This window comes from Furipterus horrens, unplaced genomic scaffold (assembly GCF_987537825.1).
Source record: "Furipterus horrens unplaced genomic scaffold, mFurHor1.1.pri manual_scaffold_2, whole genome shotgun sequence".
In the NCBI taxonomy this organism is placed as follows: Eukaryota; Metazoa; Chordata; class Mammalia; order Chiroptera; family Furipteridae; genus Furipterus; species Furipterus horrens.
This window is the reverse complement of record NW_028327172.1, coordinates 73886533-73902461: the sequence shown is the minus strand read 5'-3', so window position 1 is coordinate 73902461 and position 15929 is coordinate 73886533. Positions and strand designations below refer to the sequence as shown.

Genomic DNA, 15929 nt, shown 5'->3' with positions numbered 1-15929 from the left:
TTTTTACGAACCAGGGGTATGGACTTGGGGGGGGAATGCTGGGGGAGGGAGATGCTGGGTGGAGGGGAGCAAAGGGGAGAAAATTGGAACTGTTGTAACAATATAATGAATAAAAAACATTTAAAAAAATGGCAACTTATTTAGTGAACATATGTCCTGCTTATATTTTAGAGAAACCAAATAACTATGGTTGAGAAAGAAAACTGAATCTCTACAGAATTCCAGCCAATAACTATGGGAAGAATAACAGAATTGGAAAAACAGTTTTTGTACAATTAAGTAATTGGTTCAGTGAAGACCATTGAAGGAAGAAATGATTAAATAAAGGGCTAATGGGAACTTTACGATGCAGCCACCAGACTGTGATACGTCTGATCCATCTCAGCGTAGGCATCGGAGTGGGGACAAGGCAGGCCTCTCACTGTCATGTCAACCTGACTCAAGTCTTTCTGAATACTTACTATTTTCAGGACACAAGGGATGGGTATAAATGCAAAGAGATACAACTAGTCCATGGGACATTTTACAGGACAATTGACTGGGAATCTTGAACAAGTCAACGACAGGGCAGAGGGGGCAGAGAGAGAGAAACTGCTTGAATTAAAAAAGTCTGAGAGACATAATAACTAAGTACAACGGGGAGATCTCATTTAAATTGGATTAGAACAAACGAGATATAAAAAGAGATTTTGAGAGAACTGGTAATTTGAATGTGGACTGAATACAGGGGACACCAAGGAATATTGTTAATTTTGTTAGGTGTGATGGCATTTGGGTCAATGTAAGGTAATATTGATGTTTTTTACACTTTAAGGGTGAAATGAAAAACAGTATAAGGTTTTCATTAACATGCTTCTACCTCCCCAAAACAAACATGGCAAGTATTTCAAAACCTTGATAATTACTGAATCTGGGTGATTAGTAAAAGAGGACTTCTTTATAATCTCTCTGTTTTTTTTTTTTTTTTGTATACAGTAGTCCCTCTCTATGTCGTGGTTCACTTATCGTGGCCTCACTGTATCACGGGATTTTTAAAAATATTATATTTAATTATTTATCATGGATTTTTCGCTATATCATGGGATTTTGCGGTACTCTATACATATGTTGTTAAAGTTACGTAGGTTTAAGAGTGTAGAATATGTTTAAGAACATAACTGGTGTTTATAAAAGTGTGGAAAAGGTTAATAAGGGAGTGGGAAAGGTTAATAAGGGACTGGAACAGTTTATAAGTGTGTGGGAAGGGTTTATAAAGCCTTAAGTATATATAAATACTAAAATAAATGTAAGGTTCTTACTTCATGAATTTTCACCTATCGCAGGGGGTCTAGAACGTAATACCTGTGATAGTGAGGGAATACTGTATACTTAAAAAATTTTATAATAACAGATTAAATAAATAACTTTGAGATTTGCTTAAAAAATCCATGAAGTTTGCCAGACAAAAGTAAGATGATTGTTGCTTTTTAAATTTTCTGAACCTGAGTTATGTCTCAGAGGACCTGAATGTTTTCTTGGAGTCTTCTTAGAAGTGGTTTTTGGAACTAATAACTCAATTTTGTCATTTCAATACAAGGAGACCAGAGCATCACCTTTAATACTTACCCATTCTTCATTTTACTTACTGTAAATTGTACAGTCCCAGAAGTCCCATTCCTCGAAAATCTGTTTTAGGATCATCACCTTGGAAACCAATTTCACACCACTGCTTAGAAATCCGCGATTCCAGTGGAGTATTGGGCTTCAAGAATTTCCATAACTGGAAACAAAAAAGAAAATTAGCCTGTTGATATGCACACATAAGGCATCCTTTTGCCTCAGATTTTGTAAATGACATCATTAGGAGGAGCTTTGCAAAAGTTGAATACATGCAAACATATTACAAGTAAAGATTTGATCATCTTTCTATTATCCATAACAGCAGTTCTCAAAGTATTGTCTGAACACTCCTGGAGGGACCCCAAGACCTTTTTAGAAGGCCTGGGAAGTAAAAACTATTTCATAATAAAACTAATAAATTATTTGTTTTTTCATTCTTGTCTTCTCATGAGTATACAGTGGAATTTTCCAGAGGCTGCATGACATGTGACTATATCACCCCTCTGAAAGCAATGAACTGTGTACTTCTATATTTTAGTGTTTTAATTTCTAATCAGATATTTATCCCCTACGAAAGCTATTAGATGGGTCCTCCAAAAATATATACAAGAGTAAAGGAAAAGAGAGAACAGGGAAAATTTTGAGGCCATGCATAATTCAAATTCTCAGAAAATGCTTATTTGACTTTACAGCAAAATTTTTAGCAGAATTACTAACAAAAAGAAAAATGGACAGACTTGAGTTTTATTTCTTAGGAATCATCTACAATGAGGTGAGAGTAAACATCATATAGCTAAATAAAAGAGGATTGGTGATGTAAATGAATAACCTTAAAATATATTATCTTTAAGAGTTACCTAAAATGTTTCAATTATAATCAATTTTATATTAATGAACAAATATAAATTCAAAGCACCATGTTCTTCACTGCTTAAGAAACTAGTTCTATTTTCCTAACTTTTCTATAGAAATAAACATTTAACACATATCATTACTTGAGAGAGAAAGTGAGACAATGACAGCTGTATAAATATGTAAAAATATGTAATGCTCTATTAGTTATTTCCAATAGATAAGAGCATGTAAGCAAATTTGTCTTTAAGTATGTTAATAGTATTTTATATTTTCACTATAGAGACAAAAATACATGTAAAATTTCCTTACTATTTTGACATAATTCAATGTCTAAATTGCTTTTTCTATGTTATATAGATTTTAAACTTTAAGCACAACAGGAATACACAAACACTTTATAGTGAACTGTCACATAGCTGACACAGTATAAAACAATGTTCAATGACAGGAAATACTAACAAAAAAGAGTTGTAATTCATCAAAGTTATTTTAGGTATAATCCCAAATTCCATGTTATTCAAATGATACAATATTTTATCTTAGTGGTACAACTGGCAAATTCAATCTAAAGAGTGAAAGAAAAATTTCAGAGGGAAGAAAGTAAATTATGTCATACTTGAAAGCAAAATATGAAACATGGGCATAAGAAATCTCTTTTTATATTATCCATGTAAGACTCTGCCAGTGCTCTGCATTAATCAAAACAGGAAATGTTTCTGAGTTCGTCAAAAGAGTACTACAAAAATGAGAGAAAAGGTCCCTTTTAAAAATTCCTTTAGGAAATAATTTGGTTACTGCCACAATAAAAACATAAATAAAAACAAAAGGAAACATTGTAAATCCCATCACATTCATGTGGATAAAAATTTGAAGTAAACTCAGAGCCCTACACAGTTTAAATATATCTGGTTTTATCAAGTGAGTGAAATAAAAGAGCAAAAGGAAGTATTTTATTTCTACAGGTAAGTTATAGAACTCATTCACTGGGGGAATACTTACTTTGTGGGAGTAAAAAGTTTAAATAATAAAATGATTTTAAAAGAAATTTTATGTATTAAGACAGACTAAACTAATGGCAAAAGAGTGTCCTTTATTAAATTTTTAATCCTAACTGCTTTAATAAGGGTCACTTTCTTGGTAAATGGAAGTTGATTATGCTAAAATACTCATACGAAGTGCTGCTGTGTAATTCCTATAAGAATGCTTGAATTACTGGATTCTCTTCCGATAGGCTCATCCCTGAAAAAAACTAAGGGTAAGAGTCAAGGTATCCCTGAAGTGTGAGGTGTTTTGCACATTGGAAGCCAACTGGAAATCTGAACTTAGGTGGTGGGCTTCTGGCGGGGCCTCTGAGGAGTACAGCCATCTAAGACTGCTATGGGAGTAGAGAGTTATTACAAAGCCACCTGCCAAGTACAGGAGACCAGAGCTAAAAAGGGTGATTCCTGTGGCAGATGACAAGATATGGGAGCAGCATGCTCTGTTTAATTCTGTTCTCTGCGCTGAGCCTTTACTGAAAGCTTATTTGAACGCTTCTGCCTTGTCTCGGGTCTGACACAGAACAGAATGGGCAAGGCCATTCATCCACTCAGTCGTTCAAAAGCAGCTTTTCACTGAAGTCTGCATGAGACTATCTCTTCCCATTAGGAGAACATCTTTTAATTCTGGATTATATTTTTTCTATTAAATCATGAATCCCCATAAAACTTTTCCTTTATTATCAATTTTTAATAGAAATGTTTAATAGAAATGTCCATTTGAATAACTTACATGGATAGTGTTACATGAATATAAAGTGATATTATTCAGTTTCATTCCAACCTATGTTTAAATGATCATGAAATCCAAATTTTTTATGCTTTAGGTAGAGCACTAATAATGGTCTCCTATGTTTACAAATCAAAGCACTTAAACATTATAGCAATATATGAAAGCTCCTAAACCAGGAGTCAGCAAACTTTGTAAAGGGCCAGATAGTAAATACTTTATGCTTCGCTGGTTGTAAGATCATTTCTACAACTACTTACTTTTGCCGTTGTAGTACAAAAGTGGCCATAGACAATACATGAATGAATGGATGTGTTCCAACAAAACTGTATTTACAAAAATGGAGGCTGGCCAGATTTGGCTCACAGACCGTATTTTATTTTATTTGTTAAATAAATGATTGATTTTTGTGAGAGAGAGAGAGGGAGGGGGAAGAGGGAAAGAGAGGGAAAGAGAGAAGTAGAGGGAGTGGGAGAAAAACAGTGAGAGAGAAACATTGATGAGAGAGAGAAATGTCTATTGGTTGCCTCCTGTACACACCCTGACCACAGATTGAACCCGTAACCTAGGTTATGTGCCTTGATAGGGATTGAACCTGCAACCCTTTGGTGCATGAGACAACACACCAACTGAGGCACCCAGCCAGGCTGGCTCACAGAATTTAATTTGCTGACCCTTGCTCTAAACAATTTTATAAAGTAGGTAACAAGGGGTATTATTAGCCATTTTAAAGATGAAGAACCCTAAGCCCAGAAAGTTAAAGACAAACCATGGGCCAGACTCAGAGACATGGTGTCTCCCTCAAAACGTAGTGCAGTAGTGTAGGGTAGTCACATAACCACCCAGCCTCACTTTCCTCATCTGAACATGTGGGTAATACCAATATCTCACCATAAGGCTATTGTGACATTTACTGGTATGAGTGGCACATACCGAACACTCAATTATGTTTTATTATTACTGATTTTATTGTTATCATACTTGCGATTTAGATAAGCTGAAGAGGAGAATAGAGACCCCCCTACTAAGTCTGCTTGGGGAGGATAGAAAAGACTTCTAAATTCAATAAATAAGGACTTAAAAAAATTGAGCAGCTTCTGCTGTGAAAATAATGGATAACAGAGGCAACAGCATGAGCAAATACCTGGGCACAGGGGATGGCACAGCCTGTTCTGGGCCAGGGTAAATGACAGAGCAGGGTTGAAATGTGCTGTACATGATGGGAATGCAGGAAGTATAGCCTAAAGAAATAAATTGGAAAGGGTCCAAAATGTGTGCTAAGATGCATGGGTTTTCTATTATATAGACAGAGGGAACCTGAAGTTTTTAACCTTGAGAATGACGTAACTAGGTAATCCCTCCAACAGTATTTAAGGAGTCAGGAGGGAGGAAGCGTTAGTGGCCCAAGTTGGAGATGATGCCTAGAACAAGGCAGTTGGCATGGAAAACATTCGCAAGGTATTTGGGGGAGCTCCATAGTAAGATTTAGTGATTTCTGTAAATGGATAGTATCTTTCTAACTAGATTATAAACCACTAAGAGTAGGAAAGATGCTCTTTCTCAATGTGCCTAACACAGTGGTTGACAGTCCTGGCTTATAATTCACTGTGTGAATCAGAGCCTGGACTAAAATGATCATTGTTTGCTCATCTCTGAAGTAAAGGTGACAACCATCACTTTCCCTACATCTTTCAGCAGTGACAATAAAAAATGATCACACATATATACTCAAATCATGACCACAGATAAGTCATGTCACAAAAGTTCTTGATGTGTATCTAATGAACTATAATAATTCATGCATTCACCCACACTTGTTAAAAACATACTATGTGCAAGCACACAAACAACAGATCAATTAAGATGGCACATAGCAAGTACCCAAATGTCGTCGATTCAGTGGGCATCTCAGCCATTCTAACAAATTGTTCAGGTGCTTGTGGTTAGTCTGTTAATTATACCACCTTCTCTTTCTTTCACCTCTTTAAAAAAATTTATTTATTTACTTTTAGAGAGGGGGGAAGCGAGGGAGAAAGAAAGGGAGAGAAACATTGATCAGTTGCCTCTTGTACATGCCCCAACTGGGGACCGAACTTGAAACCCAGACATGTGACCTGACTGGGACTCAAACCATGGACCTTTTGCTTTGTGGGAAAACACCCAACCAACTGAGCCACATGGGTTAGGGCTCTTCCTTTCACCTCCTAATTCTAACCTTGAGATTATTTTATTGAACTCAACTACCTGTATTATAAATGGAAAAATAAGATAATAAAAGGAGATGAAGCTCTGTCAGTGGCTTAGCTGAAATTAAGCAGAAGAGAAAGGGAAGGAGAAAAGCTATTCCTAAGAATGAAGCTTCTGTAATTTGTAATGCTTTACATCAGATCTAGCACCAATTAGTAGAGACAAATGAGTCACCTGCTCAAGTACTTACATACACAAAAGCACATACTCCTTCACACAAAAACACAACATGATACATTTTTAAAGTTACATCTTCTATGACATTTTTCAATAAAATAAAGTTAAGTTTTCTTCTAATTTTGTTACTGCCTTTTTGAATTTTAGGCACTGCTCTGGACATGGGGTCACAAAGATGAATAAGACATGGGCACTGAACTGGTTGGTTAAGCCTACTTTTCTTGCCGGTTCAGATGTTGGAGGTAAAGTATTCAGTAGAAAATTCATGTGAGACTATAGATTCAATGTCAATTTTCTTTTGTAATCTGAGAAAGCATCAGACGTGATTTCTTTGGGCTTTCACATTTGGCTCAAGTTTAGATTGTTTAACTGTGTTGGAAGCCATAGGAGAACCAGCATTTCTCAAAGAGTGACCTGGGATTTCCATTTATGACTTTTAATAGACGTCGAAGGAGATGAAGTTGGTTTCTGCATCAGCAATAGCCCTCTTGGGAAATTACCCAAGATCTTAATGATGATTATTTATTCATGTAACTTGGAGAGTATTAGAAGAGGAGGTAAAGGTTTATATCTGGTGTATTTAAACTGTTGGAAGACTAATATGCAATTACAAATACTCCTTCTGGCTATCAAAACAAGACCATAGGAATCTTCTATGATCTGATGGTATATTATGAAACATTAATAAAACATTACGTCAAAGCACTGAATTTTGAATTAAAAAATTAAGACAAAAATTTAAATCAACCTTTATAACTAAACTACTAATCTAAAGTGTTTTCTAAATTCATTTCTGAAAATAGGTGCTTTTTAGGATGGAGTGACTGTCACACAGCAGGTGCTTGGCAGACATTAGCTGACCTAAGTGAAGGCCTGAAATGTGTTCGAGGACTAACCTTCAGAAGCATTTCCTCATGTTGTGGATTATCAGAATCATAGGGTTCTCTGCGCAGTTTTTCCACATCTGCAATAAGGTTTCTGTACCCAACAATCTGCAGAAGGCAAGCCTGAAGAGAGATTCCCAACCTAGGGTGTTCAAAAAAAGAAGGAACACACATGTAGAAAAACAAAACATACTTTGGCATTTGTTCACTTAATGTATGCAATACAGGACTTCTCCTGTTCATCTAATACTTAGGAAATTGTTCAAACAGGATCTAATAAAGCACAATTTCTTACTGAATCTCATGGGCTTAGGAGTAAAACAGCTTTCAAAACAGCAACAAAATCACCTCTGTTTGGGAGCATTACTGAATAGATGAGGCAATACCAAGAGAAAGAATTCACTACTTTACAAGATGTTACATTCCATTCCAACTTCTCCAGTTGTCTGAACACATTTTTTTAGGCTGAAACAAAATCTGCTTTTCTTATCACAAAGTCATTCAAATTCTGTTCTCTGAGCAAATAAATGTATTTCCAATTTTCCCATGTCTCTTTATTTTAGGATAGTGAATCTTTCTTCTAATCTCATCTCCAGGGTTAAAAAAAATCCTCTGATCTTCAATTCCTTCTCATAAGACATGGTTTTGAGATTGTTTTACTATCTTGTTCAGACTTCTCTGAAGGTACACTGTTTAGCAGTCCCATTACAACATATGACTGGAACAGAAAGCAATCTGGCAAGCGTGACACACAGAGGATCATTACTTCCTGTGGTCTACATACTGTTTCTCTCCTATAGTTTAGAAGGTAAAATAGGGTCTCTTTAAGTAGTCACATAACAAGTTTATAAGACAGCTAACAAATCACCAAGATTCTTTTTTCACATAAACTATTGTCACATAAATTAATCTCCTACATTCCTTTGTTGGTATTTTTAAATCTAATGGTAGTACTAGTTCACATTTATTTATTCCTGCTTAATTCTTTACAGTCATTAGCTTCTGTGGTTCAAAATAGTTGAATGTTGGCAATTTCGTATGATTTAACCCAGAAGTTACCCTCCCATGTACTTCTATCCTTAATTTACTCACTAAATTTGAATATTTTTGTTGTCATGATGGTCTTTATTATCATGATGACAGTGTCATTATCATCTTTTTTTTTTTTTTGTGGGTGGGGAGGGGAATACAATGTATAGAAAATTAAGACTAAAGTTGGGGTCAATACAAAATTATGTCTTAGGATGTGTACTTACTCCAAATGTAGAGGGCAGTGTCAGATAACCCAGAGTATTAAACTTAAATAAAATTGAGTGCTCAATTAAATGGCCCTTATCATTATTTGTTACCATAGCATCAAAAACCTAAATCAGATATTTTAATATAGGAAAAGTGAACATTGGCATTGGTCACCCAGGAAACCAATGCAGGACTAAAAAAAGTTAATTCTGAGGAAAAGAAGAGAACGAAAGAAATGAAAGAAGAACAAGAGAATCCAATTAAAATTTTACTGTGGCAATTCTTACCAGCAGTGTAAACAGCACTTGAAAAAAATGTAATTAAAACAAAGTGAGGTTAATAGTAGTAATGGCTTGATAAATTATAAAATTTTCCCCTTGCGCTCTCTATTTCTTGATTTTTCCCCCAGAAAATTTTTTAAATTGAAAAAAAATCACATTTTGTCAATGTCAGTATGGAAAAAAGAAGTATCATAACATAATTTATTACCTATAAGGGTCCCCCCTCAAAAGGAAATCAAAAGAACAGATGGCAAGGAAATGCTCTTGACTAAAACATATAACTTTCATAGAAGGGACAGAAAAGACTTGCTATTAAATCTAATCCAATCTCTAAATGTGATTCTAGGTCTAATATATCCTTCATGTCTAATGTTAGTCTTAAATTTTTCATTCAACTTAATTTAAAATAAGTTGTCTTATCATCACCTCCCCAGAGAAATAAAATATATGTGAAAAGGTTTCAAAAAGACACTTACTGCATAATTAAATCACCTTTCATGGCTGAATAAGAAAAAAGCAGCTAATTAGCTGGTGTTGGCAGAAGAATGCTAGGGAGACCACAGAGAAATGGAGTTTTGTGTTGAGCCCCAATTAGCCAGTACCTAGAATCCTTCCAAGAGACAGACATATGCCAAGTGAACTCTGAAATCCCCTTCACCTACAGCTCCCAGTCTTTGGCAATTAAAAGCCTTTCTCAGTGACAACATCTTAAGTCCTCATGCATATCTAAAAGAGAGTTTGATTGTTACCCACCTAAACTGTCTCTAAATATATCTGCATGCAGAATTTATTCTACCCAATATCTTAGCCTAATTCTTTTACTGAAAAATTCCTCTTTCCAATGGAAAATATAAAGCTAATTTTAAATGTCATGTAAATTGCCAAGTGCATTTTAATACTTCCAACATGAGATGAATAAATTACAAAGTTCTAAAGTCTTCATATAAAAACCATCTCTCCCTCCCACACATGCCTGTCTTCTTGACAGGCAGGTAGGAACTGTCTCCAAGATTTTCAGCCTGTCATGAACTGATGGAGCAGAATCAGCCTCTACACATTTACAATTTGAACTTGTACTGTAAGGTAAAACACAGGTAATGCATAGAGTGACTATTGATGAAATGGGCTCCCTTTATTTTACCTGATACCAGAGGCATCCATCATATTTCTTACATTCATTGTATCTCAAAGCACAAACATAAATCACAACAAAGTACAAAGTTGCTGCTATTTACAAACATGAAAAAGGCACTGATTTTACTTTTCATCTGAAAGTCAAAACATTGAAGATGATTTGAGAGTAAGAATGAGAGAGACAGACAGACTGAGAGACATCAAGTGCGTCATATAAGTAAGAAATATGTAGCCATGACTTGTGTTCTAGATTTACAAAATAATAAACATAATTCTTACTGTGGATTTATGTCAGGGTTAATTTTTTTCAGTTCCATGATGTCTTCTATAGTTTTTTCAATAGCATCAGGGTGAACACTCACTGAAGTCTGCAACAGCTGGAAAACATGTTTCAATCATTTTCCTTGTCATGATACCAGCAGCTAAGTGGGGCCTATTTAGATGGGTGCTTCAAGTGTTTGTTTAAAGCTTCTCTATGAAGATACTAAACTAAACTAAGAGCAAAAATTGATTTAGTGTTTTAATTCTAGTAAATTTGACATTTTCATGATGACGGTAATACAATTTTCCTGATTAAGGTAATAACATAAAACAGAAAGTCTCCCTCTCTCTCTCTCTCTCTTTTTTTTTTTTTTTTACCATTTTCATCTGTTTTAAACTATTTATATTAAAATATTATACTTTCTTTTTTCTCACTCAACATACCTGGTTTCCATTGTTACTGGGCATTATGTCTATGATTGAGTGAAGTACATGGGATGTAGTCTTAAGGGTGAGAAAATAATATAATAATATTCAAGACTCTTGAAAAAAAAACGGATTTTCTCTCTTATGTGGATGTTTAACTATGCGCTATAAAAACTAGAGTAGTGGTTTCTTTGATTTTCTTGGAAAATCTTGAGTATAAAATTAAATGATTTGGATATTAAGGAAACACCAGAGAGTTAATGTTGCTCTTATTTTCAAGGAATATTTATTTTATGATTTGGGAAGAAGTATAAAAAATGATGATTCAACAGTGAAGTAATAAGTACACCTTACATCTGCCTAAAAATCCACATTCAGTGGCTACTTTCATGTTAAAAGCAAAGGCATTTTTTTCTTTTAGGAAGGAGGGAGGGAGGGAGGAAGAGAGAGAGAGAGAGAGAGAGAGAGAGAGAGAGAGAGAGAGAGAGAGAGAGAGAGAGAGAGAGAGAGAGAAGGCCTAGGGGAAAGAAGCGGGGTAGGGAAAGGTGTGGGTGTACTCCATAGAGAAAGCCACCTCATTTTTTATAGCAAATGGTATATTTTGTTTCTTGAAATTTTTAATTTTTGTTAATGGAGGTAAGCTTCCAAGTAAAAAGTTGCTGAAAAATATAGAATCAATTTTACTTACCTTACTTTTTGAATCCCTCAGTGATGTTTCTATAAAAGAGATAGTTTTAAAAATCATTTGAAAATTATCCTTTACATGTGGTTTAAAATTGGTATACTGAATTATAACACTGTATCCTCAGTGCCACCAAGCCTACATTTTGCTTACTTCCTCGTTTCATGCTTACCGATCTTCATGGTTCTAGAAGCTCCAGGCTTGGTATTATAACAGATCCGCTGCAGTTCACATCTCCCGGTCAGCTTCCTCATTACAAATTTCAGGCAGCGCCACAAAAATTTACAGTAAAAATACAGGAACACCTGGATCAACATTCTGTCAAAAACAAAAGACAGCACCCTTCCACTAGAACTCTGGAAGAGAACAGAAAGCAGCCACCACCAGCAAGAGAAGAAGCCCAGAAGAAAACCAGCCATTAGACTTCTGGTTTACACGCCTATTTCATTTTCCTAACCCCATGTTACTTTATTAGAGGTAGCTACCAACCCAGCATTGGGAGGGAAGCCCAGGTCTGGGAGGATACACTTACTATGACTGCAAGCAGCTCCAGATGCCCTGTTCTAGTAAATATGATATTCCAATAAAATGAGCGCAAGGCATGGGAACCCTTCGCTTTCCTATCTTTGCCTAAAAACAATTTTAAAATAAATCAGTACCTTTAAAACAGCACATAGAAGTTATTGTTCCCTTAGACATTGGGAAAGACCATGCCACAGCAACTGTCCTCTTTCTGCCTCTGTGGACAGCCTCTCAACTCACCTTGGTTCATTCCCAGAGCATCCTTAGTGGCCACTCCTCCTTGGCCATCGTTTTACTTCTTATTTCCAAATTCCACCTTTTGACAGTTTGTTCTTGGTTCTTGCTAAACAAAGTTTGCTTAATTGCATACCCTATCTCACTCTAATAATTCCTCATCAGACTATGAAGTATAACATCACCAATCATGCATATTTTCACAATGTCTCTGGTACGTGAATTTGTGTTTTTTGTTGATTTTTATTTTTAATGTCAGTGCCTACTACTTCACAGTACTGTTCAAAGTCTCAAAATGACTCAAGCTATAGAAATAAAGAGAACTTAACAGCCAGAAACTTATATTCAACCGATGTTCTCTTAATATTATGCATTCTTAGTAGGCAGAATTATTTATATTACTTCCTAATCATGTCATTTCTAAAAGACATTTCTTCTTCTGATATATTCACTAATTTCCTCTAGCTATAACATAAGGTGATCCAGGGTCATTCAGATGAATTAGGGTAGTTAATCAATAGCCTCAATGATGTGATCCACCCCTGAATATAAACCAACACCTTGATAGTTTCCCTTTGTTCAAATTGCTTTGGCTGCAATACCTTGAACAGCCTGTGTTAAAGATTAAAATTCCCAAAACCTAAGTTGAACAAATGCATTAAGATCTGTATCATGTCAATGCAAATGGAATGGACGAAACAGTATAAGTAACCAAACTGCTACACTAAGATAACACAATGAAATCCCTTGTAGGCAATAAAATTATGTTCTAGAATATGTAATAACATGAAAAAATGTCCATAATATGCTTATCAAATAAAAAGAAGTCAGAAAGAAATTAATATGGGATGATTTACATTTTCTTTAAAAATTAAACAAAAAATTTTAATAGTGATGTAAAAACACTAGTTTTCTTAGTTCTGATGGCAGATTCTCAACTCACTACTGAAAAGATGTGCTACATTTTGTAAGAATAACAATAAAAATTTCAATACAATGAGTAGAAAATACTGATTACCATCTCCTATTTTTAATAACTACATGCTTAGACAAGTTTTTTGTATTTGTTTCTGTATTTTTATCATAGTTTTTTTGGATAGTGTTTCAAAAGGAGTTACTGCAAGAGGAACTTATCATTTAGTAAGAAAAATGATAATAAGTTGAATGACTTGCTTAAGCACTGTGAGAATCTGATGTAATAATAAGAACTACTTACACATTTTCTATTTCCAATATTATCTCTAACTTCCATTTACTAGTAAGCTGCAGAGTGAAGTCTATAGCTGAGTTCACAGCAGTATCCTTCTTAAAGACAATATGATCATTTTTAATATTTAACATTCATTCTCTAGCTTGAACCAGAATAGTCACCCAATGTAAATTACTCAAAATGGATCACATCTCTGCTACCCAATAGAAATGAGTCCCTGTCTTATGCTTTGTTAGAAGAATCCATTCAGCTGTGATGGTCCCTCTGAAACAGGAGATGCACCTAGAACTATGTGGCTCCTGCCTGTGGGGTGAAGGGGTGTGGATACCTGTAATGCAACACTACTCCATCATCTTAAATTTGTGACTCTGATGTCTTCTTTTGGGATAATAAGAGAAAAGTGGTTTATTTTGAATAGTTTCAATGAATTTGCTAATGAAAGTTAATTCTTGCTTGAAGAAATCCTGTAATAAATAAGAAATGTACTATTGGTGAGGAAGGGAAAGTACAAAATAATCACAGTTGTTCAAACCACAGGTTCCTAAACAAAACACTTTTCATCCAAATGGCCATAAAGAACAACAGCAATTTGCTCAACACTTCCAGCATTTGATTCACTTTGTAAAATGACATTTAAAAATTTCAGTTGCTTTTGATGAGAGCCCATTTTTGTTTTGTGGTCAAATATGTTAAAATTTTACTTTAAAAATTTCAGTTTTCTCTATTAAAGTTTCTAATCAGGGGCACTGGCCATTGAGTGGAAATAACTTGCCAATTGGCCTAGTAAATGGGACCCTCTCTATAATGAACTTCCTACTAGAAAGAGAGGCTGCAGAAGACTTGATACATGAACTAGTAATGTGAAATCACACACAAAAAAAACCCATTTGTGGGCCTCTGGAAAGATGAGTGTATTTTCTCCATTATATCCAGTGCCTAGAATTCTGGGGGCCCTGTGGTCTTTTCCATCATTCTTTATCTGAAGAGACTATACAGCCTTTGAAAAGTGGGGGTGTCATGGATATGATTCCAAATTTTATTGCTTTAGCAAAGGGCACTATTTTTACATTCCAGGCAAATTTTATTTGGGGAATTAGAGAACACTAGCTGACTGTAGGATAATTAAAAATCTAATTAATGGCTTATCTTTTTTCTTTCAAAGAAAAGGAGACCCATGTTTATGTTAATTTATTAATGACAACACAATTCAATTTGATGCTTGAGAATTCTGGCCAAGATGGAGGCGTAGACAGACACACTGCATCTCCCTCCACAACTAAGAAGGAATACAACTACCTCAAAACTAGAAACAACCAGAAGTTCCAGAAAATCAAACTACATGGGAGTCCAGCAAATAAAGGTATTAAGAAGAAATACTCATTAGATTGGCAGAAGGAGCGGAGCCAGGGAGGAGAGGATACCGTGTGGTGGTGGCAGTGGCAGCAGCAGAGGCAGGCCAGCGGAAAACGCAGTCACACATTTTAAAAAGTCAAGAGGGACATCTGGGGAGTGTTCCCAGCTCCTCACTGGACCTCACAGCTCACAGTCCAGGACCGGGGAAAATCAAGCCTCATTGCTTCTGACTGTGCAGACCAGTGGAGGTTGAGGTGGAGGCAGAAACTGCCAGTCTCTCAACAGAGTCTGCTTGTTTAAAGGGCCCCCACAGTCTGAGAACATCTGCAGACCCACTCACTCTGGGAATGACGGTCAGGGAAGCAGCTAGAGGGGCGCCAGCCAGAGCAGAAGTGGGAGAGGTGCCTGGAAAAGGGGCGAGTGCTGGGCAGGTCGCATTGTTCCCTGTCGGGCCCCTCCCCCACATAAAGTACCACAATGTGGTGAAATAAGTCACCGTCTACTGACAATCCCTAAGGCTCCACCCCTTACAATGTAACAGGAGCGATAACTCTACCTGGGACGCAGAGGCAAACAAACACAGGAGCCTTTCAGAATGAGGAGACAGAGAAGTATGGCCCAAAAGGGGAAACGGATCAATGTTCCAATGGGAGAACTAAGCAACGAGGAAATAGCCAACTTAAGAGATGAGGAGATAGACAACCTAACAGATGCAGAAGTCAAAACAGTGGTGATAAAGATGCTCACAGGCTTGAAAGATATGCTTGAGTATGGCAAATGCATAAGAGAAGAAGTGAAGGATATGCTAAGTGAAATGAAGGAAAATCCACATAAAACTAATGGGGAAGGGAAGGAAACCAGGGTTCAAATCAATGATTTGGAACATGAGGAAGAAAAGAACAACTAGTGCAGAATGAGGAAGCAAGAATTGTAAAAAATTAGGAAAACTTCCCAAATTTTATGAAGGAGATGGACATACAAGTCCAGGAAGCACGGAGGGTCCTTGGTGAGCTGGACCCAGAGGGGACCACACCAGGACGCATTATGACTGAGATGCC

The 15929-nt window shown here is 36.0% G+C and overlaps 1 protein-coding gene across 7 annotated transcripts in view; it reads right to left on the bottom strand.

The window, feature by feature from the left end:
- The window catches only part of ELMOD1 (ELMO domain containing 1), a 45891-nt gene that overhangs the window by 20446 nt on the left and 9516 nt on the right, over positions 1 to 15929 (bottom strand). Inside the window, exons 2-8 of one of the 7 annotated variants that reach the window (XM_090265876.1) lie at positions 13847 to 13982; positions 12085 to 12182; positions 11725 to 11908; positions 11559 to 11587; positions 10463 to 10560; positions 7542 to 7671; positions 1626 to 1759 (exon numbers count right to left, since the gene is read on the bottom strand). In XM_090265876.1, coding sequence (XP_090122002.1) covers positions 1626 to 1759; positions 7542 to 7671; positions 10463 to 10560; positions 11559 to 11587; positions 11725 to 11869 — 536 coding nt within the window. In that variant the 5' untranslated portion in view covers positions 11870 to 11908; positions 12085 to 12182; positions 13847 to 13982. Of the gene's footprint in view, positions 1 to 1625; positions 1760 to 7541; positions 7672 to 10462; positions 10561 to 11558; positions 11588 to 11724; positions 12188 to 13846; positions 13983 to 15929 lie in introns of those variants that run through there. The other 6 variants (XM_090265872.1, XM_090265875.1, XM_090265877.1 and 3 more) reach the window with 6 other exon arrangements.